This window comes from Barbus barbus (genome assembly GCF_936440315.1).
Source record: "Barbus barbus genome assembly, chromosome: 22".
In the NCBI taxonomy this organism is placed as follows: Eukaryota; Metazoa; Chordata; class Actinopteri; order Cypriniformes; family Cyprinidae; genus Barbus; species Barbus barbus.
The window spans coordinates 19,469,783-19,494,115 of record NC_136750.1 but is presented as its reverse complement, the minus strand read 5'-3'; the positions used below and the strand labels follow the sequence as shown (position 1 = coordinate 19,494,115).

Genomic DNA, 24,333 nt, shown 5'->3' with positions numbered 1-24,333 from the left:
AATTTTTGAGTGAACTATCCCTTTAAATCGCTGCTCTGTAGTTTCTTTGGTAATGTTAGAAATTAAGTTGAGTTAAACTTGGCTGGAGACTAAACTTGGAGTGCTGTTGTGCCAGTATGAAGTAATTTAAGTGTTTATTTTCAGTTTTTTTAAAGGTGACGGTGTCCTTTCTGTTGCTCTGTGTCTTTATTTATCCCTAATTTTGCCTGGCACTGCTCTCTATCAAGCCTGAAATCTTTCATACACAGTCTACGTCAGTATTGGTCTGTTAACAATTACTAAGCAGAAGGCTTGGGGGACTACTTGGCAGTTCATGTAAAACTCCCTAATTGCATTACGCCCCTGCACAACGGACATTAAATCAGATTTCTCCACGCAGATTATATCTATCCTCCCACAGAGGATGCCTGAGAGGATGGCTGGTATTACGCTGGCGCTGTGTGGCATAATACAGGATGTGTTTAGGTTTGTGTCCCCTGGCAGCGAGGCAGTAGAGTTGGCACATACGCACTGCTGGGTCCTGCTGCCCCTAAAAGGAGGCCCAGAGTCTGGAATTTCTGATGCAGCCTTGAAAAGTTGCCAGGGTGCTCTAGCGTACACACAGACAACTAAGAAAACTTTGGTAGAGTCGTGTTTAAAATCTTTGCCATTTTGCAAATGTCGCCCTTGAGCGTTTTTCCCTGATTGCAGTAAATCCAATTGGAATTTCAGATTAAGAGCTTTTTGATTTCATTTAAATAAAATGAATGTTCCAATCCTAAAATATACACCATAGATTGAAGATAAAATGTGTTTACAGCTCCATCATCATTAAATTATGCGGATATGCATGAATACTTACAAATTATGTGTAATGTCAGCCATCTATGTTAAAAATCCACTTGCTATTTTAGAGGTGCACCATGGGAATCCACTAATCAAGCTTTAACGTTTGTTTGTGATGTAAGTTGTTTTTTACTAGCTTTATATTTATGGGACAAGGATGCTGGATGAGCAGGCTACTTTCTCTAAGATGGGGAAATTGAGTTAGGGATCCATTAGAGTGGATGAATCTGGAAAGACTCGAGGCTTTTAACAAGATGGATTGGTGAAGCATGGGATCTCCCTGTGGTGATGGATTTCTCCATAAAGAGTAGTGCTACACACCTGCACACATTAGAGAATAGCATCATGGTATAGTTATGGACAGTGAGATCTTAAGGTCTGAAACCATATTGAAAATCTTGTTAGTATTTAACCCTGGTAATTAAATGGGTAGTTTACCCAAAAATGAAAATTCTGTCATTAATTACTCACCCTCATGTCGTTCCAAACTTCATCTTCGTGAGACAAATTAAGATATTTTTGATGAAATCCGAGAGCTTTCTGACCCTGCATAAACAGCAAAGTAACTACCACATTCAAGGACCAGAAAGGTAGTAAGGACATCATTAAAATAGTCGCAACGCGCATTTACGAGAGTACCGCACATGCGCATACACAGGAATACATGCATATGCATGAATGTACAAGCATACATGGTGGTACTGTCGTGAATGCATGTCAAAGACTGACACGGAAGAGAAGAAATTGTTGAATAAAGTCGTTATTTTGCTTTCTTTGCACACAGAATGTATTCTCGTAGCTTCATAAAATTACCGTTGAACCACTGATGTCACATGGACTATTTTAAAAATGTACTTACTACTGTACCTTTCTGGGCCTTAAATATGTCAGTTGCGTTGCTGTCTACACAAGGTCAGAAAGCTCTTGGATTTCATCAAAAATATCGTAATTTGTGTTCTGAAGATGAACGAAGGTCTTACGGGTATGCAACGGCATGAGGTTGTGCAATTAATGACATAATTTTCATTTTAACAGAAACTTTCAGGATTTTAAACTATTTAAAACAATTTTAAGTAACAGAAGTTTTTTTTTCTTTTTAATCAGCAAAGATGCATTAAATTGATCAAAAGTAACAGTAAGGACAATGGATTATTTCAAATGAATGCTTTTTATTGTGACTTTATATTCATTAAAAAATGTACCACAGTTTCCACAAACATTTAAGCAGCACAATTATTTTTCAACTGTGATAAGAAATTTAATGCTAAAGATCAGAGTAATTAATATTTTATTAATATTTCACACTATTGCGGTTTTACTTAATTTTTGATCAGTTGAATGCAGCTTTGGCGAGTGTTTTTTTTTTAAAACATTAAAAATCTTACAGACCCCAAACGCTTGGTGGTTTTAAGTGTAAATAAATGTCTAAAAACCAGTGACTTGAACTGAATAATTTTTTATAGAACAGCATTGACTCTTCTGTATTTCATTTCTTCACAGATAGTAGACAGCAGTGAGTCTTGTTCAAGAGTGAGACTAGATGCCTAAAGGCTGATATTGAGAGAGGAGAATCAGACCTAATAAAGACATGAGCTCTTGTGTATTGAGTTCAGAGCTGCAGGGAATGTTTGGATTTGCTGCACTCCACATCTTAATAAAAGAAATGAAAGCTCCATGAAGGTTCAGAGCTGGTGCCACCGACCTATGCAATACACAGCAGCAGGTCGTCCTGTTTTTAACCAGTTCACATGAACAGGCTTTTCTTGACCTTCTTCCTTTCATTGTTCTGGCATTTTTGCTAATGCCTGGCATTACAAATGAGCCATTCTTATTATGATGGCATGCATAAGCGAGGTCAACAGTGTGCTGTATGTGACACTGTGGATTGATTTCATGATAAATGACATCTTTGTGTCTGTGCTGTGTTCTATAGGGCGTACCAGCGGCAGGGAAGGCCTGAGAAGGCCCTCAGTCAATGTGAAAGAGCCTTGGAGCTGCTTCAGGAAGGAGCTCATCTCAGTCAGATCTGCTGTGTTTACAGAAACATGGCGGCTATTGAACAGGCACAGGGACATCTGGATAGAGCCATTGAGCATCTCCTACAGGTAAACACCACAGGGATTATTCTTGTCCAGTCCTTCAGAGAATTACACTGTACTGAAATCATATTAAAACAGATGAACTAGATCAGGGGTCATCACATTCGGTCCTGGAGGGCCGGTGTCCTGCAGAGTTTAGCTCCAACTTGCCTCAACACACCTGCCTTGAAGTTTCAAGTATACCAAACAAGACCTTTATTAGCTGGCTCAGGTGTGTTTCATTAGGGTTGGAGCTAAACTCTGCAGGACACCGGCCCTCCAGGAAAAAGTTTGGTGACCACTGTACTAGATGAATAGCCTAATGCAGAAGTGTCAAACCCATTTTTAATCCTGCTTTAATCACCAATATTGGGGTAAACAAGGAAGCATATGTAGTTTATTCATTTAATCCATCAGAGACCTTTACCTGATCATTACTATGCAGACATTAATATGGAGTTGGTTTCCCTTTTTGTGGCTTTAACAGCTTCTACTCTTCTGGAAAGGCTTTTCACAAGATTTTAGAATGTTTCTGTGGGAATTGTTGCTCATTCATCCAGTAGAACATTTTTGAGGTCATGCACTGATATGGCACTAGGACTTTTATGCACCATGCACCTTTACCCGACTCTAATCCGCTTTGTGGCTGATTTGCTATATATAATGTTACAGAATATTCCTATTTCAAATAAATCAAATATTAAATAATAACATATGAATAAATGCTATTCATACAAAAATCCAGGGAAAATATATGTTATTTAAGCATCAATCAGCATATCAAAATTACTTCTGACGGATCATGACAGTAACACTGAAGACTGGAGTAATGGCTGCTGAAAATTCAGCTTTGCCATCTCTGGAATAAATTTAATTATACAATATATTCAAATAGAAAGGTTATTTTAAACTGTAATAATATTTCCAAATATTACTGATTTTACTGTATTAATCAGATAAATACAGGCTTGGAATGCATAAGTGATCATATGCAAAAGTTTAAGGATTGATTATTTAAAAAACCTGACTGATCAACTTGGAGGATATGTTTCATATCTATGATGATTATAATGATGTATAGTTGGGTTATACTCTGTTATGTGTTTCAGAGATGTGCTGAGATCCAGAGAGTCTCTAGCCTATAAGAAGAGCACGTTTGATGAGCTGAGTACAGAGGTGGCAGAAGCGCTGCAGCTGATTGGTGGAGTGGAGATGACACAGGGTCAGATGAGACGCCCACAGGACCCTCAAGAAGGTGAATCAATTATAATGAATGCACGATCACTATGCTGTGGGAGTTCGCTGTTAGCTGTTAATGGATAATTATTTATGCTCAAACATTGCTGGTATATTAAAGAGTATTCCTCTCTATTTTTAAATGCATGTTATTGGTCTTTTTTTTTTTGACCTTGTAATTTTTAAATCAAGATGCTTATATAAGTCAACCTTCCAGTGAAAATAAGAGACTTCTCTTTGGTGATGTATGCAGGACTTCATTTAGTCTGCTTAAGTGCCATCCCTTTTTTATAATCAACTGCAAGCTCAAATTCAAATCTCCATCCAATCAACAATCGATGGATAGAACCAAGTTCCTTTTTCCTTCTTTTTTCCATGCACAATCACTAGAGCCTGAGCAACTGCAGTTTGCACAAAAAGAGATCTGAACAGCTATTTCGACCAAAGTCTCTGAGGACCTTATGTCCACAGAGCTATGCTCTAATCTTGGAGTATAGCATGAATAATATTTCTCCTCAGAGGGGATGCTTTTTCTGATATAAAACGTTCCAAGGGATAACATTGTGCTCTTGGTCCTTCTGGATGCAGCCAGACATTTTCATGTTCGTTGGTACATTGCCGAGTGCTGTTAAAAGGGCACTGAATCCAATTAAAAGGACCTTCTTGAGACCTTCCTCTAGACCTTCATGGAGTAAAGTAATATTCTAAATTGATGTCTATAACATGTATGTATAGAATAGACATGTTGCTTTGGACAGTATATTTGTTTTGGTAACTTGTTCTTTATTCAAAGCTTGACTATTTTTGGACTGGCCAGCTCATTTCTCCCTCGATCTCCTCCTTTAGAAGTCACACCACACTCTGATTTGCAATGTTATTTATTCTCTTTTGTGTCATTGCGCTTAGCAACTGATGCAGTAAGAAGATCTAAAACATTATCTCTTTTATTTACATTCTGAACGTCTTTTGTATGTCCTAAATATGCAAATGCTTGTTTTCTATGTTGATATGGTCACACTGAAACCCCTTCTGAGATAATATGATGACTGTTGATCTTTGGAAAGCTGTCCCCACTTGTCTTTAAATGAGCACTGTTGCTATGTTTCTTTGTTGTCGTATCAAAGGGCACCATTTCGGGGATTGTGAATCAGGGGTCCCACGTTGTGCACTTCCTCAGGCTACTAACCTTTCCCCCGTTACCTCTGACAGATACGAGCAGCTCATATCATGTTCTTTCTCCTGTAATCATGACAGCAGCTGCAGCAGAGCAATACACTCCCAGTTTAGACTTTGGCCTAAAGCCAGGGGTTTGTGGTTAAAACAGAAACAGGGATTTAAATAAGCAATTATAAAGTTAGATTTTATATGTGTATTGTATGTTATGTTTGTTTTTTAAGGAAGTTTTGTGTGGTCTTTAGATGCATACGCAGTCCAGTTTTTTATAATGGACGCACACACTTTTGAGAAACGCTGTGACTGTTTTCCCATTGAAGTGGGCCCCATGACATCACTTTTGGCTGTGGAAAGTGATGAAAACATGGACTGAGCCTTTTCAGTCATCAAGGAAACTTTGAACAGTACTTTCCTTTGTCTTTTTTTGGAAAGTCAAAAATGTCATGTCGTCATTTGGAGTGTTTTTCTTCCAAACCGTTGCTGTTGTTGTTTTGAAGATGTCGTTGAGGGAATGAGAGAGGGTTTATTTGAGGAAATGAAGTGGCTTGGCCAGGTATGCTGTAATATCTGTGTGCCAAAGGCACTCCTCCTCTCTACTATGTCAGGCCGTCCACTACCTCTTGAGCCCCACACACAGCAGTAAAGCTTACTTGCTTAGTTTTTCATTTTAAGAGTTACAAAAACATTTTTTTAATGTATTTTAGTTTCATATTCAAAGGCTAAGTTTTTGACTGTATTGAAGCTTAGCCAGCCGTTTATTGTTTGCCAAGCTTTTCAATCTTTTATGAAAAATTGTGATAATTTTCAAAAGGATGAACATTAATTCTTTAATATCTGTTACAGTCCAGTGTTTGATTGCATTTTCTGTATTTGGCTGTTTGGGTTGTTTATGCATCACGTGTCATCAACGTGTCATTTCGATAAAAAACTATACGGTCACCAGTTATCAACTTTCTTTGTTTTTGCCTTCATTTTATTTTAAAATGGTCCTGCAGTTGACAGATTAACAACATAAAAGTACAACTATTCCTCACATGAAGCCTCATATAAAGTCTTAAAGGCTGCACAAATTTAAATTATAATAATTATAATTTACATAATCACATTTGTATTATTTATATTTATATTAGAAATATATATTTACTACCTGTAAAACATTTGGAATAAAAAATTAATTCATTAAGTCATTTTAAATTGTTTTACACAAAAACATTACATCCAGTTGTGGTGAGCAATATATAGTAATATATTATATTATTATATAATATACAGTGGGGGAAAAAATAAGTATTTGATCCCTTCGCAAAACATGACTTGGCACTTGGTGGCAAAACCCTTGTTGGCAATCACAGAGGTCAGACGTTTCTTGTAGTTGGCCACTAGGTTTGCACACATCTCATGAGGGATTTTGTCCCGCTCCTCTTTGCAGATCCTCTCCAAGTCATTAAGGTTTCGAGGCTGATGTTTGTCAACTCGAAACTTCAGCTGCCTCCACAGATTTTCTATGGGATTAAGGTCTGGAGACTGGCTAAGTCACTCCAGGACCTTAATGTGCTTCTTCTTGAGCCACTCTTTTCACCGAGGGAGATTGACAGTTATTTTGTGTTTCGTCCATTTGCAAATAATCGTAGCAACTGTTGTCACCTTCTCATCAAGCTGCTTGATGATGGTCTTGTAACCCATTCCAGCCTTGTGTAGGTCTACAATCTTGTCCCTGACATCCTTGGAAAGCTCTTTGGTCTTGGCCATGGTGGAGAGTTTGGAATCTGATTGATTGATTGATTGATTGATTGCTTCTGTGGACATGTCTTTTATAAAGGTAACAAACTGAGATTAGGAGCACTCCCTGTAAGAGAGTGCTCCTAATCTCAGCTCCTTACCTGTATAAAAGACACCTGGGAGCCAGAAATCTTGCTCATTAATAGGGGATCAAATAATTATTTCACTCATTAAAATGCAAATCAATTTATAACTTTTTTGAAATGCATTTTTTCTGGATTTTGTTTGTTGTTATTCTGTCTCTCACTGTTCAAATAAACCTAACATTAAAATTATAGACGGATAATTTCTTTGGCAGTGGGCAAACGTACAAAACCAGCAGGCATAGTTTTAGGTGGAGTTTCGCATGTAAATGTTTTGCCTACCACCCGTATCTGTGTCTGTTTCAGTGTCTGGATATTCAGAATATGCTATACGGTCCTCAGCACAAGAAAACCAAAGCCACACACAGAACCGTGGACATGCTGTCTCAGTGAGTTCCAGTCACACTATAGCAGGAAGTCACAGTGCACTCTAAAAATGTGTTTTCAGTGCAGTACACTGACATTTCACTTGAATGTACTGTGTTAGTGAGAGTGAATATTATTTATAGATGAGGAATTTAATGCTTTTATTGTCTTTTTTTAGGTCACCAGAGGTCGGTGAGAGACGAAAGGAAAGCCGTCTTGAAACAAGGCCTCCATTCCGTGCAGTGGTATCATTTGCATCTGAGGTGACATCGAGCATGTATAACTCATAACAGCAGTGACCAGCAGATGGATCTAATGAATATGTCATGGACCATCAGGGATGTTGGACCTCATCCTATTTCACCAAAGGAAATCTGTGGATTGGAAAAAAAACAAGGCAATATTTCTAGAACAGCACACAAGCTTCACTGTGTGTTTAATCTCTGTTGCTGAGTCTCAGAGTGGTTGGCAAGGTGACTACCTCTGCACTTCAAAAAATGAGAACTGTCCAGCAGTGATCTAATACACCGTCACAGCGGTTTCTGCAAATACTTCCTGACTGGAGAGCTGCAGGCCTCTCTAGCAAAGAGTTTTAGAGTCTTTTCTTATTTCTGAGAATTGAACAGAACTCACAACATGAAGTTGTTAGGGTTTGTTTATTGTGTTTGCATGTAAACCAGTGAGCAGACTAGTCTTTATCTTAAGAGTACAACAGCACACACAATATCCCTTTTGTGAAATTTCACTTAGCAAAAATACATCTGTAATCTGCAACCCCACACCAATGTTTGCTATGGAAGTAAATCTTGTACAGCATATTGTAAATCTGTAGATGCACAAAATGAGGTTTCACACAGTGTTGGTTGAGTCATAGAACCCTATGCATAGATTCAGACAAAAAAAAAACAGCAGGTGCTGAAACACTATCTCAAGGGATGAAGATAAATGGTTAATAATGATATCAAATTTGAACTAATCCTTAATCACTTATCATGTATGTGTATACACATACACAAAGGTTTCCCAACCTTTTTTATGTAACACAGCCTTATCATTAAAGCTCAAATAGCCCTACAACAAGGACAAACCAGAAGTGTGTTTTATTTATATAATTTCCCAAAGTCACTTAAATGTGAAAAATCATATTGCATCAATGAAAATGAGTAAGAAAAGAGATTAAGCACCACTGGTGATTAATTTTTAGGTTTTATAAGATTAAGAAAGTTAAATCAAATTTATCCAAACTTGTTTAAAACTACTGGGTTCACTGTGTTAACATATTATATTAAGGATCTCATTTTTAGATTAATATAATAGTTTAGGATAATACAGATATGAAACGCTAATTGAAATTGAAATGATGTTAAATGCTGCTGATTACACTTTTTTTTTTTTTTTTTTTTTCATCACTGTTAATAGGCACAGGACCGTCACCTTTGCAGCATCTGATGACGTTAACATGAATATCTGTTAAAGATGAATAGAAAAACAGGAAAAAGCACATGCTTACACTTGAAATCTTCAGACTAAAGCTGTTACACTATTTTACCTGGAGGTGTCAATGGCAGAGTATGAATCCTAAAAATAGACTCTCATTAGACACCCCACTTTAGTGAAGCTGAATCCTCATTCTGTGTGATAGGTTGTGACAGACTTAATGGCACTGAATAGCTATTCTGGAAGCACTTACACACTTCTGTGTAAGCTGCCTAACACTTATTTATAATGTGAGATTCCTACGATCACACTCCTCCCTCTCCCACGTCTCTATACAGTACTACAGCAATGAAAAATGTGTTGTCCAGGAAGAGCAGGATAGCTAGATTAGTCCTCACTGGTCTAATGTCATTTAAGGATTAAGAGATCTCTGGGAGACGGGAAGGACAGTCTAGTGCCTTTTGCCTTCAGTAGAGCAATACAGTGACTGTGGCCAAATGTAGACCACTATATAAACTGATTTCATGGACGTGACCAAAAATATTCAAATGTGTTACTGAAAATATTTAAGATACTATGAATAAAGTTTTGAATAACTCAAATAAATGGCCAATTAAAGAGAGCACTACTCTACAATTTCTGCATACTACTGTAAATGTCTCCATCTGTTCATTCTTTAATATGATGTATCATAAAATGGCTTTTATAACATGCCAAGCTTGCTTTTGCAGTGCTGTGGAAAGTAGAACAAATTGTGTCAACAATGTATATTTTTAAGAGGATTGCTACTTGAAAGTTGAAAAGAAAACAATGTATTTAACCTTTTCTGTGCTTAGATAAAGCTGCACTATATGAAAAGAAAGTAAAACAAAATGTCCAGATAGTTAATACAAAAATATACTATAAAAAGAAAAGAGTATTAAAATAATCAGCTTTACCTTTGTTAACACTTTAGCTACTGAATGTCAGACACACTGCTGTTTTAACATTTGGGGGCTTCGAAAGAAGTCATTTATGCTCACCATAGCTGCATTTATTTGATTTAAAATTACAGTAAAACAATAATATGATTTTTTTATTTTATTTCAAATGACTCAAAGTATATTTTGAGTATATTTTAAAATGAAATTTATTCCCGTGAATAAACAAATCAAAGCTGAATTTTCAGCAGCCATAACTTCAGTGTCACATCATCCTTCAGAATCATTTATTTAAAACAGAAACCAGTATAAATGCCTTTACTGTCACTTTGGATCAATTTAATGCATAATTTCTGAATAATTTTAATGTTACTGACCCCAAACCTTTGAACAGTACTGTATAGTGGTCCATATGATGGACCATGGATTTTGGATTTTGGTTTATAACTAATTATGTGACTGACATGATATTTTGTGTAATTTCAATGTTATTTCATTATGATATCACTCTTTGGGGCTTTCGAGAAAAACAGTTGCGATTCTTTTCTCATGACAGACCTTCAAGTGGGGGTCAATCATCTGGGTCTGTGGGAACTCAATAGCACCGCCACCTCTTTGTACTTCGATGGCTCCTCCACTTGCTGATGCAGAAGAGCCATTGTTCCCGTCCATCTGAAAAGTAAAGAATTTTTCACTAGGGCCCAACTTCATATGTTTTTCTGTCTTGGCTACCTCATCGGTTGAGCTCCATTGTCGGATCTCTTCTTCGCCAGTCATCCACGGCATTCCCTCCATTTGAATCTCCTCTTGGGAAATTTTCATGGTGTATCCTACTCCAGCTGCTCCGCCGATAGGGTGGGATGAGCTTAGTGCTGCCATTATCTGCTCTTCGGATAGATCATCTCCTTCTCCTTCCAGCAAACCAGACTCCTCCAATGTCTGGGAAACATTAAGCTCTGCCACAATGGTCATGGTTCTGTTGTCTGTAACTTGTTCTACCTTTTTAATGTCCAAAGAGACATTTTCTGGAGTCTCTCTACCTTTAGTAAAAAAGGCTAGCTCTTCCTTGAGGGCCCCAGATACGGTATCTTGGATTTGCTCTAATGCTCCTCTAAACTGCTGTTCAGGGTCCAGTGAGTCCTCCCTCAGGATACCCACAATGGACTGTTGCAGTGTGGGAGAGACATGCACCTCCTCTTCAATTATGCAGTCTTGGATATTGTCTCTCAAAAACGAGTGTTCGTATTCAGGTGATTCTCTGTAACTGTGACCTTCAGCAGTGGGCTGTTTGGGGTCATCTTCCTGGTAATATCTTTCATCAGACAGATCATCGACGACTCCATAATGGCTATAAGACATAAATCTCCCACCCTCCTCAGACTCTGACATATTGTCTTCAGGAGTGGAGACGAAGTACTCTTGTGAGTCTTGGCCATGCGAGAAGTAGGGTAAGCTTTCATCTCTGGTAACTTCCCGAACCTGCACAGAGCCACTGTTTCCATATTGTGAGGCTACAGCAGAACCACTCTCATCGGGTTTCATGGTCTTAGGGTCACTCTCTAACTCCTCAATTTGGAAGAACATTGATGAGGGATCGATGTTTGGTTGTTTAGACTTAACCTCCACAGTCTCCTCTATTTCAATATCACCTTCCTCATCAGACTCCACCGGTTCCTCCATTATCTCCACATTCACTAACCTATTTTCCAAATTCTCACCTTGCAGGCCAAGACTCAGCAGGTTCTCGATCATGGTTCCTGTTGGGGTTCCTTTGATGTTCTCCAGGGTGACTTTCTTGACTCCCTTGCTGAGAAGTTCCTCCAAGGCCGACTCTTCAGACAGGTCCACTTCCTCCTCGACTTTAGATTGTAAAACAATCTGAGTCTTGGTTGTTCCATCCTCTTGCTCTGTTTTCTCCACATGATATGTGACTTTTGAGTCAGGGCATGAGCTGACCTTAGCGTCTAAACCAGCTGGTTTCATGACCTGCTGAATGATTTCCTCCATAGAAACTGCATCTAAAACTATTTCCTCACCTACAAAGACCTTATGCCCTACATTTTCAGACTCTTTCTCATCTTTAGCTATTGATTCTTTCACATCCCTTCTTTCTTCTTCCATTGTTACCTTGTATTTTTCTTTATATGGTTTGGCATCCATTCCCTTTGCTTTTGGTTCAACATCTTTCTGGCTTTTTACTTCAGTGGTGGTCTTGCTCAAGCTCACAGGAGGTGATATCACTTTCACTGGCTTTGGTTTCTCTATTTTTGAGACTGGAGAGCTCTGTGTACTTTCGATTGTAGAGGGGGTATGATCAAGTGAGCCCTTTGAAGAGTGTTGTGAAATCTCTTTTCTCATTATTCTCTGATCTGTCTCCTCTCTTTTTATCTCAACAGAAGAGACTCCAGGTTTCAGGGTACTGGAAGCAGCTGCCTGCGCTGCTTTGGTGAAGGAAATCATGTCCCTTCTTGAAGCAGGGCTTTGCTGGGCACGATTTGATACACTGATCCTGGAGGGTTCGTAAGTATGAAACTGACTTGATGTAGATGAGGTTCTCAGGCTGGAAATTGGTTCCATATATTTAACATCTGTAAAGGCTTTTTTTCTTATATCTGGTCGACTTGCCGAATTGACGGACACTCTTGAAGTGTAAGGATGGGCCGGCATTTTTATATCTACAGATACAAACAACAGACAGCAGATTGATTAAAATTAGGATGCTAAACATTTTAATTTCTAACATCTCTATGAATTTTTCATACATAATTATTTAATGTTTGAATTGTGAAACAATTAAAATAATGGTAATTCACAGATTTATTAAAATTTCAGTGTTGTTAAAAGCATTATTTCATGCTGAATGACACAAGCAAATACCTATTATTCTTTCTCTTGAATGCTGAGTAGACCACGTTTGAGCGTGTCTTCCTTCTTCTTCCAAGAGTGCCCTAATGAACATGACAATTCCAAAGGTTAAACAGGCATATTTAAAGTCAGTCTAATTACAGTAAGCAGAACATTCAGTATCATGAACAAAACCTCAGTACTTCTTTTTCACCTCTTTTGAGACTGCTGACTACCTCTGTGCTCTGCCATGACCACACAAAATGTCAAAAAACACTTGTCTTGTCGTGACGTATTGTCAAGTATGGTGACCCATACTCGAAATTGGTGCTCTGCGTTTAACCCATCCAAGTGCACACACACAGCAGTGAGTAGTGAACAAATGCACACACACACACACCGTGAACACACACCCGGAGCAGTGGGCAGCCATTTATGCTGCGGCGCCCGGGGAGGGCACCTTGCCTTGCTCAAGGGCACCTCAGTCATGGAATTGAGGGTGGAGAGAGCGCTGGACATTCACTCCCCCCACCTACAATCCCTGCCAGCCGGGGACTCGAACCCACAATCTTCGATTACGAGTCCAACTCTCTAACCATTAGGCCACGACTTCCCGACTTTAACACTGAGGGCAACCAGAAAACCTACCAAGCACATGGACCTTGCCCTAAGCAGAAACACAGTTAAGATCACTAGTAACACTCTAATCTCCACTATTATGTTTAATTGGTTAAACTGGTCCTTGAGCGCTTTAAACCTACCTTGACAATGCTTTTACATGAAAAATACATTGGAGAACCAAATCGAAGCAGACTTTGTGGAACTACAAGCAGTATCCCTGTGAAGGTCCCCTGTGAATCCTCTGAAAGACTGAACTAAAAATAAATGCCACAATGGACCCTGTCTGTTTTCATTATGGCTCGCGATGTGCAGTTTTAATGGAAAGACACTTCTACGTTTCAGTAGTATCCAAAACATTGCAACTCTTCAAACAGACCATCTTCAGGCAAAAGAGACCAACTTAATTTTTGACTCTAAGAATAAATGATGTTTGACAAATGACATATTACATATGCATATACTACATGCAATGGTGGATCTGCTACACATATTATGAAGTGGGGTTACATAAGTAGCAGGTAAACAACACAAAAATAATCAAGATTTGTAATCTATTGTTGTGTGGCTTTATTTAATAACTCCACGTGCTAATCTTTCATGTGCATTAGCTAATACAATAGAATCAAAATCATAAATCAGCTTCAACGTTAAATGTACAGAGATTAAATCATAAAAACAGAGGAGTTAACCACTCTAACAAGGAAAGAGGGGTGGGGCTGTATGCAGACTTGCCAAATGGGCAGGCATTAGTCGCTCTGTTGCTGCAGTGACTAAAAATACATCTACGAGGCTCATGTGGGGGGTGTGAGGCTGTCAAACTTCACTACACATTTCTCTAAGCAGACAACAGTCCAATGCATATATTCACATTACCGCATGGAGAAAGTTTTAGATAGCCTACATGTTTTTAGAATAGCAGAATAAGGGGCCGTTCGTTTATGCTTTTTTTTTTGTATTTACAAATGTGTGATATAGGAAGTGGAATGGAAGATCTTTTAACTTTAGCGCCATGTCATTGCAAGAGTTGCTGCACAAGATCACAGCACAGTAGTCGAAGATGTCCATCTAGCACATAAATAATACATAAAAATATATCAGAAAATACATCAGAAAATCAGTGCAGTGGAATGTAAAAAAATAAAATAAAATAAAAAAAGTTCTGCGTGAACAATCCCTAAGAATGAAATATATACATAAGACATTTTAATAGCTTTCAAAGACCCCTGCACTAGTCCTTAGAGCTGCCATGCCAGCCAAAGTCCATGAAGCAGAAATAATTTTGGTATTAATATTTAATGTGACCAAGAGAATGTGGGAGGTGACTCATTTTAAGGGCACAGAAACAGGTCATTCATCCCTACGCTAGAACTGACATCAGATCATAGACAGTACTTCAACAAATATGAGTTTGAGGGATCTTTCAAAACTGGATGGATTGCACAAAATGTGTGAATTATCAGAAAAAAAAAATGTGGACTATATTCAAGCCTTGAAGGCACTACATGGCCATTTAGTGAAGTGAAGTGACATTCAGCCAAGTATGGTGACCCATACTCGGAATTCGTGCTCTGCATTTAACCCATCCAACGTGCACACACACAGCAGTGAACACACACACACACCGTGAACACACACCCGGAGCAGTGGGCAGCCATTTATGCTGCGGCGCCCGGGGAGCAGTTGGGGGTTCGGTGCCTTGCTCAAGGGCACCTCAGTCGTGGTATTGAGGGTGGAGAGAGCGCTGGACATTCACTCCCCCCACCTACAATTCCTGCTGGCCGGGGACCATTAGGCCATTAGGTCTAACCATTAGGCCACGACTTCCCCTTAGGGAGAAGCAGCATTGAATTGATTTTGTAGAAGTTCTACCTGTATGCAGCCACTTCCAGAGCAAGGCCCATCTTGACCTGTAAGAGATCCTGATGGTCCTTCAGCTTCTCTGAGGTGGTGTTAGATAGCATTCTGCGCTCATACTCCAGTTCTTCAATGATAGCCTGCAGAACAAGCAGTTAGTACTATTTGCTCTTTTACACACACAGTTCAATTAAAGATAAAAGGCTATTGTTTCTTCTGAAGGAATCTCATAAGTGATTAGAAAGCCATTGGTAAATTTAAGTTTAATTGATCTTTCAAAGTATACCAGTAGTATACCATTTAAACTATTTTTATCCCATCACTATCTTTCAGAAGGGTGTCCACTTGCATCATATTGATCCAAAGTTTATATTTGGGGGCTACTCTTTGTGTAACACACCTGTTTGAAAGCTCTTACAACATCACCCCCTAATGACACCTTATTATTTATTTAAAGAGACAGGTGTTTTTAATGGCCAAAAGGTTATCTGCTTTAAAGTTAATTCACAAATCAATTACATAATATGCTAAATTCCTTTATATTCTCCTTTTACTCCAATGGCTCCACACCCTCCATCACATACTTGTGATCACAAGTGGTGGCATAAATGTCACCTCTTTTAAATATTAGCTACATTTGCCCTGTATTAGTATTACATAGCACTTAAATATTTTGACTTGAATAATTGTATCAGTAAATGTTAATCTGTTATGGTTTTGGAGTCTGAATATTTGGCACTCAATAGGCTAGTTGCAGTAATATGTTAAGACTGACATCCTCCATGCAGCCCATTCAATTTAGTGACATAACAATTTACTGATGCTTGCACTTTGCTTCAGTGACTGCTCATTTGTCATTCTCCCTGGAGAGAGGCAATCATGAGATAAACCATTAATGCTCAATTTTTCCAAAGCACATCGAGCTAGAGATGATAAACATGGATATTGGCAGTGCGGAAGTGCTCCTCACTTAAGCTCCTAAGGGGCCCATTGAAAGAACAGGTGTTGGGATAATGTTCAGTTTAATCTGATAACTGTTTGGTTTCCACTATATGCATGTTTTGTTATCTTTTACTTTACTCTTGGAAGAATTGTGAGGTGTGATGTGATACAGGTACATCTAAAAAAATTTGAATAGCGTGAAAAAGTTATTTTTTTTCTTGTAACATTTCAAAAAGTGAAACTTTCATATATTTTATATTCATTACATGTAAAGTAAAACATTTCAAAAGTTTTTTTTGTTTCAATTTTGATAATTAGAGCTTACAGCTCATGAACGTCAAAAATCAGTATCTCAAAATATTAGAATAATTACATCTGAGTTTCAATTAATTAGTATAAATTCCGGGTATCTCTTGTTCTTTGAAACCACAATAATGGGGAAGACTGCTGACTTGGCAATGATCCAGAAGACGAACATTGACGCCCTCCACAAAGAGGGTAAGTCACAGAGGGTCATGACTGAAAGGTGTGGCTGTTTACAGAGTGCAAAGCATATTAAATGCAAAGTTGAAGGAAGAATTTGGGTTGGAAAAGGTGCACGAGCATCAGGGATGACTGCAAGCTTGAGAATACTGTCAAGCAAAGCTGATTCAAACACTTGGGAGAGCTTCACAAGGAGTGGACTGAAGCTGGAGTCAGTGCATCAAGAGTCAGCAGCTCAGAAGTCTTCAGGAAAAGGGCTACCAAGCCACTTCTGAAGCAGAGACAATGTCAGAAGCATCTTACCTGGGCTGTGGAGAAAAAGAACTGGACTGTTGTTCAGTGCTCCAAAGTCCTCTTTTCAGATGAAAGTAAATTTTGCATTTAATTTGGAAATCAAGGTCTCAGAGTCTGGAGGAAGAGTGGAGAGGCACAGAATCCATGTTGCTTGAAGTCCAGTGTGAAGTTTCCACAGTCAGTGATGATTTGGGCTGCCATGTCATCTGCTGGTGTTGGTCCACTGTGTTTTCTGAAGTCCACAGTCAACGCAGCCATCTACCAGGAAATTTTAGAGCACTTCATGCTTCCTTCTGCTGACAAGCTCTATGGAGATGCTGATTTCATTTTCCAGCAGGACTTGGCACCTGCCCACACTGCCAAAGGTACCAAAAGCTGGTTCAATGACCATGGTGTTACTGTGCTTGATTGGCCAGCAAACTCGCCTGACCTGAACTCCATAGAGAATCTACGGGATATTGTCAAGAGGAAGATGAGAGACACCAGACCCAACAATGCAGGTGACCTAAAGGCCGCTATCAAAGCAACCTGGGCTTCCATCACACCTGAGCAGTGCCACAGGCTGATCAACTCCATGCCACGCCGAATTGATGCAGTAATTCATGCAAAAGGAAGCCCGACCAAGTATTGAGTGCATAGAAATTAGCATACTTTTCAGAAGCCTGACATTTCTGTTTAAAATATCCTTTTTTATTGATCTTATGTAATATTCAAATTTTCCGAGACACTGAATTTGGGGTTTTCATTATCTGTAAGCCATAATCATCAAAATTTCAAGAAATAAAGGCTTGAAATATTTCACTCTATGTGTAATGAATCTATATAATATATGGGTTTCACTTTCTGAAATGAGTGACAAAAAAATATTTACCTTTTTCATGATATTCTAATTTTTTTAGATGTATATCCTCAAAGACCCCTTGGCAAAAGCAGTTTTATAATAATATTTTCATCATATTTATGAAAATGTTTTCGAAAAATATATTAAATCTAGGTTATATTTTAAAAATGTAGGCTATTGTACATTGTATTTTTTTTTATCATTTTGTACCTCTAAGGTGGGCCAGTTTACCATTTTATGGGATATTTTATGTTTAAATCGACATACTTTTTATTTGCAAGTTAATTTCAACTAATAGGCATCAACAAAAACATGTTTTTTTGCATTACAAAAATCATTAATGTTTTTCATTTAAGTCATGGGACACCAGTGTGTATATTATGTGCCATGCCTTGCTGCTGTCACTAGTACTGCGCACAGTGGGCGTGGCGCTCTTTTTGAAGGAGCATGCTTACGCAATCCCTGTTTTCACCAAAAAGGATGCCAGGAAATCTGTGGCAATGTGGTTCTTAGCTTTTTATTAATAGAGGACGTTGTGTTTGGCTTTGACACCCACCTGATAATTGCAGATTTCAGCTCTGAAATTTTCTTGCATGTTCATGAGCTGCCCCTCAAGGTTCAACTGCACTTTGGTTTGTTTCTCAATCTCGTCACGCAGCCTCTTGAACTGTGAAGCATATTCCCTCTTTTCCCTCTGAATGTCGTCCAGCCTCGCTTGGTCTGCTTTTATAGACTCTTCGATTTCCTCTACCTTCAGGCGGTACATGTCCAAAGTCCCATGCCAGCTTTCAGTGAAGTTGGCCGCATACTCCTGCACCTCTTCCATCGTAACTGCTGGAGGTGCGTGATACGTTTGAGTCACGACGCGCACAGTTCGGGAGTGCACCTGGTCCCTCAGGTGGGCGACTTCCTTTCTGTGGGAATCTTCCAAAAACTTATATTCGTTTTCAAGCTCAAGGAGGCGATCTTCCAAAGCACCGTTGGTCTTAAGAGCATTATTGAGCTGCCTCTCGCAGCCTTTGAGCTCCGCGTCGACGCCTTTGCTCACCGAAGCCTCCTCTGAACGCATCGCTTGAAGCATCTGAAGTTCATTGCGCAGCTTCTGTCGCTCCATCTCTGCTCTGCATTTCTCGAAAGATAAACGCTCCACCAGTCTCCTCATTTCCCGTAGCTCGGACATGTGTTTGTTTTCCCATTCTCCAGACCTGTTTTTCCTGATTGAATTAATTTCGCTTATCAAGCTGGTATTTTCTTGCTCCAACTCTTTTGAGCGCATTAGGTACTGGCCGAGTCTTTGGTTGAGCTCCTGCAGCTGGAGCTTCTCGCTCTCAAACGGTTCCCTCATTCGAAACATTTTCCTTTGTAATTGTGTGAATCTAATAGCTTTGGTTTACGCTTAAATTCGCTAAGCTTATCAGTTATTTCGTTGTCATCAGTGTTCTGCGTCGGTGAGAAGCACAGGGCGGAGGCAGAGTCGAACAAGAGCGGAGGATTTGAGCTGATCCCATGTCCCGTTAGCGAGTCCTACTATGGTGACGGTGGAGCTTATGAATATTAATTACGCAACGCGACGTTCGCCCAGTAGGGCTATGTGATTGGCTGAAACAAATATGCGCGAGTTGCATATTAATTAGGTTATGTGACTTGACGCTTAGCAATGTCAGCACGCTGCAATTAATATTCATGACTCCGTCCTTATCCATAGTAGGTTATACAAACACCGTCCCGTCCAGTGAGATGTTTGAAGGAGTGCGTCTTTAGCTCAATGATGGGATATGAGATGGCTCTCCCATGTGGAGAAAAATGGACAATGCACTCCCTCTTGTGCAGCCTCAAAGTGTCACTTTCGGTAATAGCCATTTACAAGACATTTAAAATATATGATGTTACAGTTGTATCGTATGAGTTACGTTACTTTCATCTTAAGTTATAAAAAGGTGGTAAACCGTTGAGTTTAAATATAATAAAACCTCATCTCGAAATTGTAGTTGTAACAGGTAACGTTAGGTGGATTATTCTGGGTTGGTTAGCGACGCATGTCGCAAGTGCGGACGTCGAGCGACGTTTCGCTGTGTATAAAAAAAAGCGTCGCCTTAATCGTAAACTCTGTTACTTTATGTATGTCACACCACACAGGTTTTGGTCCTTTCCGACAGTATGTTGTGAATCCAAGTTGGGAGTCAGCTAAGGTACAACAAAGCCATTTTTGATAGCAGGTGCCTAGAGACCATTTTAAAATAAATTATTATTGAATTCTAAAGTGTGTTTGGGCAATCTGGCCAAATTATAGGAGTAATCAACCAATTCCAATCACGTATTTTTTAAATTTCTTAAAAAACAAAACAAAAGGCATCATTTTTAACAGTAACAGTGCATTTGTTTTCTCTTTGTATCTCACGTTTTAACATAATGCTATTTTACATGTTGAACAGTTACTGTAAGAATACAAATAATATTTGAAACTGATGTACATGGTATAAATGAGTTTACAGTGCAGCTACTGTAAAGTCATTATAACTTCTCGTCAGTCAGATGGACTTCACTATGGCCACACTTCGTTGTTTAAACAGGGTTTGAAGATGGCAGGACTTGGATTGGGCATAGAGGTCCATATTAAGGAGATCCCTGTCAGTTATGCAAAATCCCAACAAGTCCTTGATGATATCTGGCAGACGATGACTCCAAAGGTAACTATAAACAGGTAAACTAATATATACACACAGACCAGCTGCTGAGGAGGAACACTTCTTCACAGAGGAGAGATTACAATACTTTGTGAAATATTCTGAGTTGATGTGTCTTAAAACTGAAGGTATTTTTATACAAACGAGTGATAGAGACATTTTCTTTTTGTGATGGGCAGGTTGTTATCCATTTGGGCATAGCTCCGGGAGCCAAAGGCATCACACTGGAGCAAACAGGGAAGAACCACTGCTACAAAGACAGGGATGTGAGTGGTCTGTGCCCTGATCATCACTGCTGCATTGAGGGAGGACCAGAACGACTGGAGTCCATCATAGACATGAGGTCCCTTAGCAAGCATTTAAAAAGTATGGGGCTTGATGTCATCTACTCCAGGGACGCTGGGAGGTAATAATGAGACTAACATTGAAAATATTGTCTGTAAAAGATAATTGTGTTAAAGTCTTGTACAATTAATTCAACAAAGTATCAAGTGTGTGACTTTTATTTGCGAATACTGTTGTTGAGTTAACAAATGTTGAAATGGCATGTATAGCTAACAGCAAGTTGACAACCCGTAGGTACCTGTGCGAATTTGTATACTACTATTCACTGTACCGTGGGCAGGGAAAGGCTGTGCTGATCCATGTGCCAGCCTCAGGCAGTCTGGCAAGCCCAGATAGACTGGTACCACAAAACCATCATCCAGGCTCTCTTATTCCAGCTGGACCGTCCTGCACACACATCCTCAGGACAGGTAGAAAACAATAAAGAAAACATCCTCCACAAAACATAATCCTATCACAGATTACATAGCGGAAATGCAATAAGTGACACTCGACACAGGCCTTCAGACTCGTTCTTTTTTGTTTTAATTCAAAATTTAAGAAAAAAAGAAAATACATGAAAATTCTTCAGATATACATTAAGCCAATGGTATGCAAAAAGTCTACCATCTCAACTGGTGGTGAAGAGAAAACTGAAAAACAGGAGGCCTTAGATACATAACTTACAAGAGGACGAGAGTACCAGCCAAGCCGTTTCACCATCAGTTTCTACCAATCAATGCAGTGACAGATTTTTTCCTTTTTTTTTTTCTTTTTTTTTTGTGAAAGGAAAATAAAAAGTGTTATTAAACTCTTTTCAGTACAGTAGATCAAGGCCCCTTTTGAAATTTGAAAAACAACAGTGCCTGGGAAATTATGTCTGTGAAACCTCAAGCTCATTATTGCAATTAAAATGCATACATGCATCTTTTCTAAACCTGAGGTTTTGCATTATGAAGAAATAGAATAAAATAATAATAGTTCTTATGATAGTTGAGGAAAAAAATCTTTCAGTCTACCTTCAGGTTTGGAGAGAACTTGCATTGCAACATAAGCTATTTCTACTGTAAACTTGTCTCTTTTTATTTTAAATTCTAGTCATGTTCTCTCTCTCTGTGTCATGACTACCCGTAATCTACTGGACATCGGTGTCCTATTTGTGTCTGTGTATATGTGTGTTTCTGTAGATCTCTAACCTACTGGTAACTAAGGAACCTTGGCAGCATTCAATGAAAACTGACATTCACTTTGCAACAGGCCAATGCTTTTGTCCATATTCATTACAGAAAGAAAAAAAGAAACAGAAATAAATAGTGATAGCTATTATTTTCCCATTATAAACACATCAAAATCTTAATCACTACATCTACATGTGATACACTCCCACCCATATACATACGCAACAATACAAGCACAAGGGCTTTATAGAATGGTTATTTCGATCATCTTGTACCACACAGAATAATATTCTTTTCAAGCAATGTGCCTCTCAGCATCCTGACCAGGTCTTTTCCTACATGCGCCCTTGTTTCCAACCCCTGGAGTTCAAAAGATCCAAAATATTAAAGTCAAAGAACATTTTAAGTGCCATGAAACAGAACGACCAGGGGCTGTAAGACCGTGACTTTCTCAGAATCCACTTTGCTTTTTAATCGTCTGACCCATCGTGTTTTTTTTAACGGTTACTTCGAGAGAGAAAGCATGTTGCTTAGATCCACCACCAATGCTATTGGCAAGATTATTTGTAGTCTCTGTAAAGCAGCATGTTGTCAGCAGCAGTAGAAAAGAGAGGCAGAACGACAGCCCTTTCTCTCTCAAGAGAATGATGTCGATGAATACAGCGACAACAATTGGCCCTTTCTATATGGTACTCACTAGACACGTGGAGTGCATCTCACCAAACAAATCAGCTGGAATGATTTTCCAGGAAGGTTTATGAGAAGGGAAAAAAATCCACTGGTTTGTTGTAAGAAAGTGTTACGAAATCCACATTATGCATTCAGCTGTTAGATGCTTTGGCCAAAAGGTAAAAAAGAGGATGATTTGATTGGAAAAGAAACAGTGGTATTTATGAACTAGGTGAAGTTATCAGTGTGCATTAAAGTCACCTTCAATTATAAGCTATTGACAAAAGTAGGAGACCCAACATTTTTGTGCAGAAGCACAGTGTGTCCAGTGCCATGATCTTTGTTGATGCTGCAGATGAGTTACTGAATAAGATCATGTAAGCTGATGAAATTTAATGAAAAAAAATATATATATATTTTTGGCTTAAATGTTCAACATCCAATCCTCTATACCATAATGATGTCATGTTAATTGCATGAATTGCGCTTAATGTGACTTTTCTTTCTGCAACTGTCTTAATTTGCCAGCATTTGCATTCTTTACTTAAGATATGCTCTCCTAAAACTTTACGAGCAGTTTCATCAATTAGATGGTGGATAAGGGGAGATCATTGAAAAAGAATATTAAATACAGAGGAAAAACACTGATAGCAACTATGTTTTATCTGTGGTCCATCATGTTGAAACCATTTGGTGAATTAGGCATTTTAATATATGATTATTTAAAAAGTACTGCAGCTTGATTGAAAGCAGTGGGATTTTTGTATTGCTGGGCATGTGATAAGGGATGCAAGAGACACATAGGCATGTTAGCTCACACCATGACTTCCTCTCTCTCCATTCCTGGGAGCTTGTGCTCTGTGGTGCTTTTTTTTTATTTTAACTTTTTTTTTTAATCAGAGACAAGACAGATGATGATAATGTGTCCTCTAAAGAAAAAAAGCGAGATGTATTTTATCATTTCATCACTTAACACATTTAAAATAAAAGAGAATGAGGTAGATAGATGCTGAAGGAAATGAAAAAAGAAAGTCCCCCAGTCATGACATCATGGAAAATGCATCTAGAATTCAGACTTTATACTAAATCATAAGGGCATTTGTACAGTGATTTCAACTGGTATCACAAAAAAATAAAATAAAAATAAATAAATACCCCTTCAAAGGGGGAAAATAACCTTCTAAGACAGGATAAATAAGTCCTGGGTAACGTTCCCAAATGCACATGGAGAAATCCTTCAAAATGAAACTTTTTAAAGCCAACTAGCCAGGGAAACCTACTGTTTTATTTAGCATTCTTTGAGCAAACCAATCACTTTTCTGAATTTGAACCCGTTCTTATTTGTTTGGTTACAGATGGCGTATTTCATCAGGAAGGTTAGTGCTCGTTGCATGGATTTAAGTCGACGTGGGTTGTGCTTGACACTAAAGCAGATATTATGAATGTATTTTGTTTGGAGGCATTACAGGCTGGTTGGGGTATGCGAGACAAATTAAGACAACCCAATAAGCCCTGTTAGTTGCTATTCAGTTACATGGATGGGTTATAAAAAATAGTCTGTGTGGGTAAAGAAACGTAAATGAAAGCTTCTATGACGATGCCTGGCAGGAGGCATGAGCACGGACACTGACATACTGTACGGTTTACTACACTGTAAGGAGAGGCCGGTAACCTAAAAAAGCCGAGGTGGAATCAACTATGA

General features: G+C 38.7%; 1 protein-coding gene and 2 pseudogenes across 6 annotated transcripts; 2 read left to right on the top strand and 1 right to left on the bottom strand.

Moving 5' to 3' along the window:
* The first annotated feature begins 415 nt into the window (after positions 1–415).
* LOC306888673 (tetratricopeptide repeat protein 23-like) lies at positions 416–7,830 on the top strand (annotated as a pseudogene). Its single transcript has 5 exons — positions 416–594; positions 2,759–2,930; positions 4,013–4,158; positions 7,481–7,563; positions 7,719–7,830. The product of its transcript is annotated as a tetratricopeptide repeat protein 23-like (transcript).
* On the bottom strand, positions 6,921–19,310 carry LOC306888568 (synemin-like). Of its 4 annotated transcripts, XM_079446973.1 has the most exons (6): positions 18,333–19,310; positions 15,232–15,356; positions 12,775–12,845; positions 10,630–12,572; positions 10,456–10,569; positions 6,921–7,914 (listed from the first exon to the last, which is right to left on the bottom strand). In XM_079446973.1, the coding sequence occupies exons 1-6, from the start codon at positions 19,128–19,130 to the stop codon at positions 7,891–7,893; spliced, it is 3,075 nt and encodes a 1,024-aa protein (XP_079303099.1). In that variant the 5' UTR covers positions 19,131–19,310; the 3' UTR covers positions 6,921–7,890. The 4 variants fall into 4 exon arrangements, with proteins under 4 accessions (XP_079303099.1, XP_079303097.1, XP_079303098.1 ...); XM_079446971.1 differs by having other exon boundaries at positions 7,680–7,914; positions 10,456–12,572; XM_079446972.1 differs by lacking the exon at positions 6,921–7,914 and having other exon boundaries at positions 8,178–10,569.
* A 1,042-nt stretch (positions 19,311–20,352) lies between these two features.
* Positions 20,353–23,012, top strand: LOC306888672 (pyroglutamyl-peptidase 1-like; annotated as a pseudogene). Its single transcript has 5 exons — positions 20,353–20,463; positions 20,640–20,866; positions 21,040–21,215; positions 21,972–21,986; positions 22,944–23,012. The product of its transcript is annotated as a pyroglutamyl-peptidase 1-like (transcript).
* Positions 23,013–24,333: the final 1,321 nt, after the last annotated feature.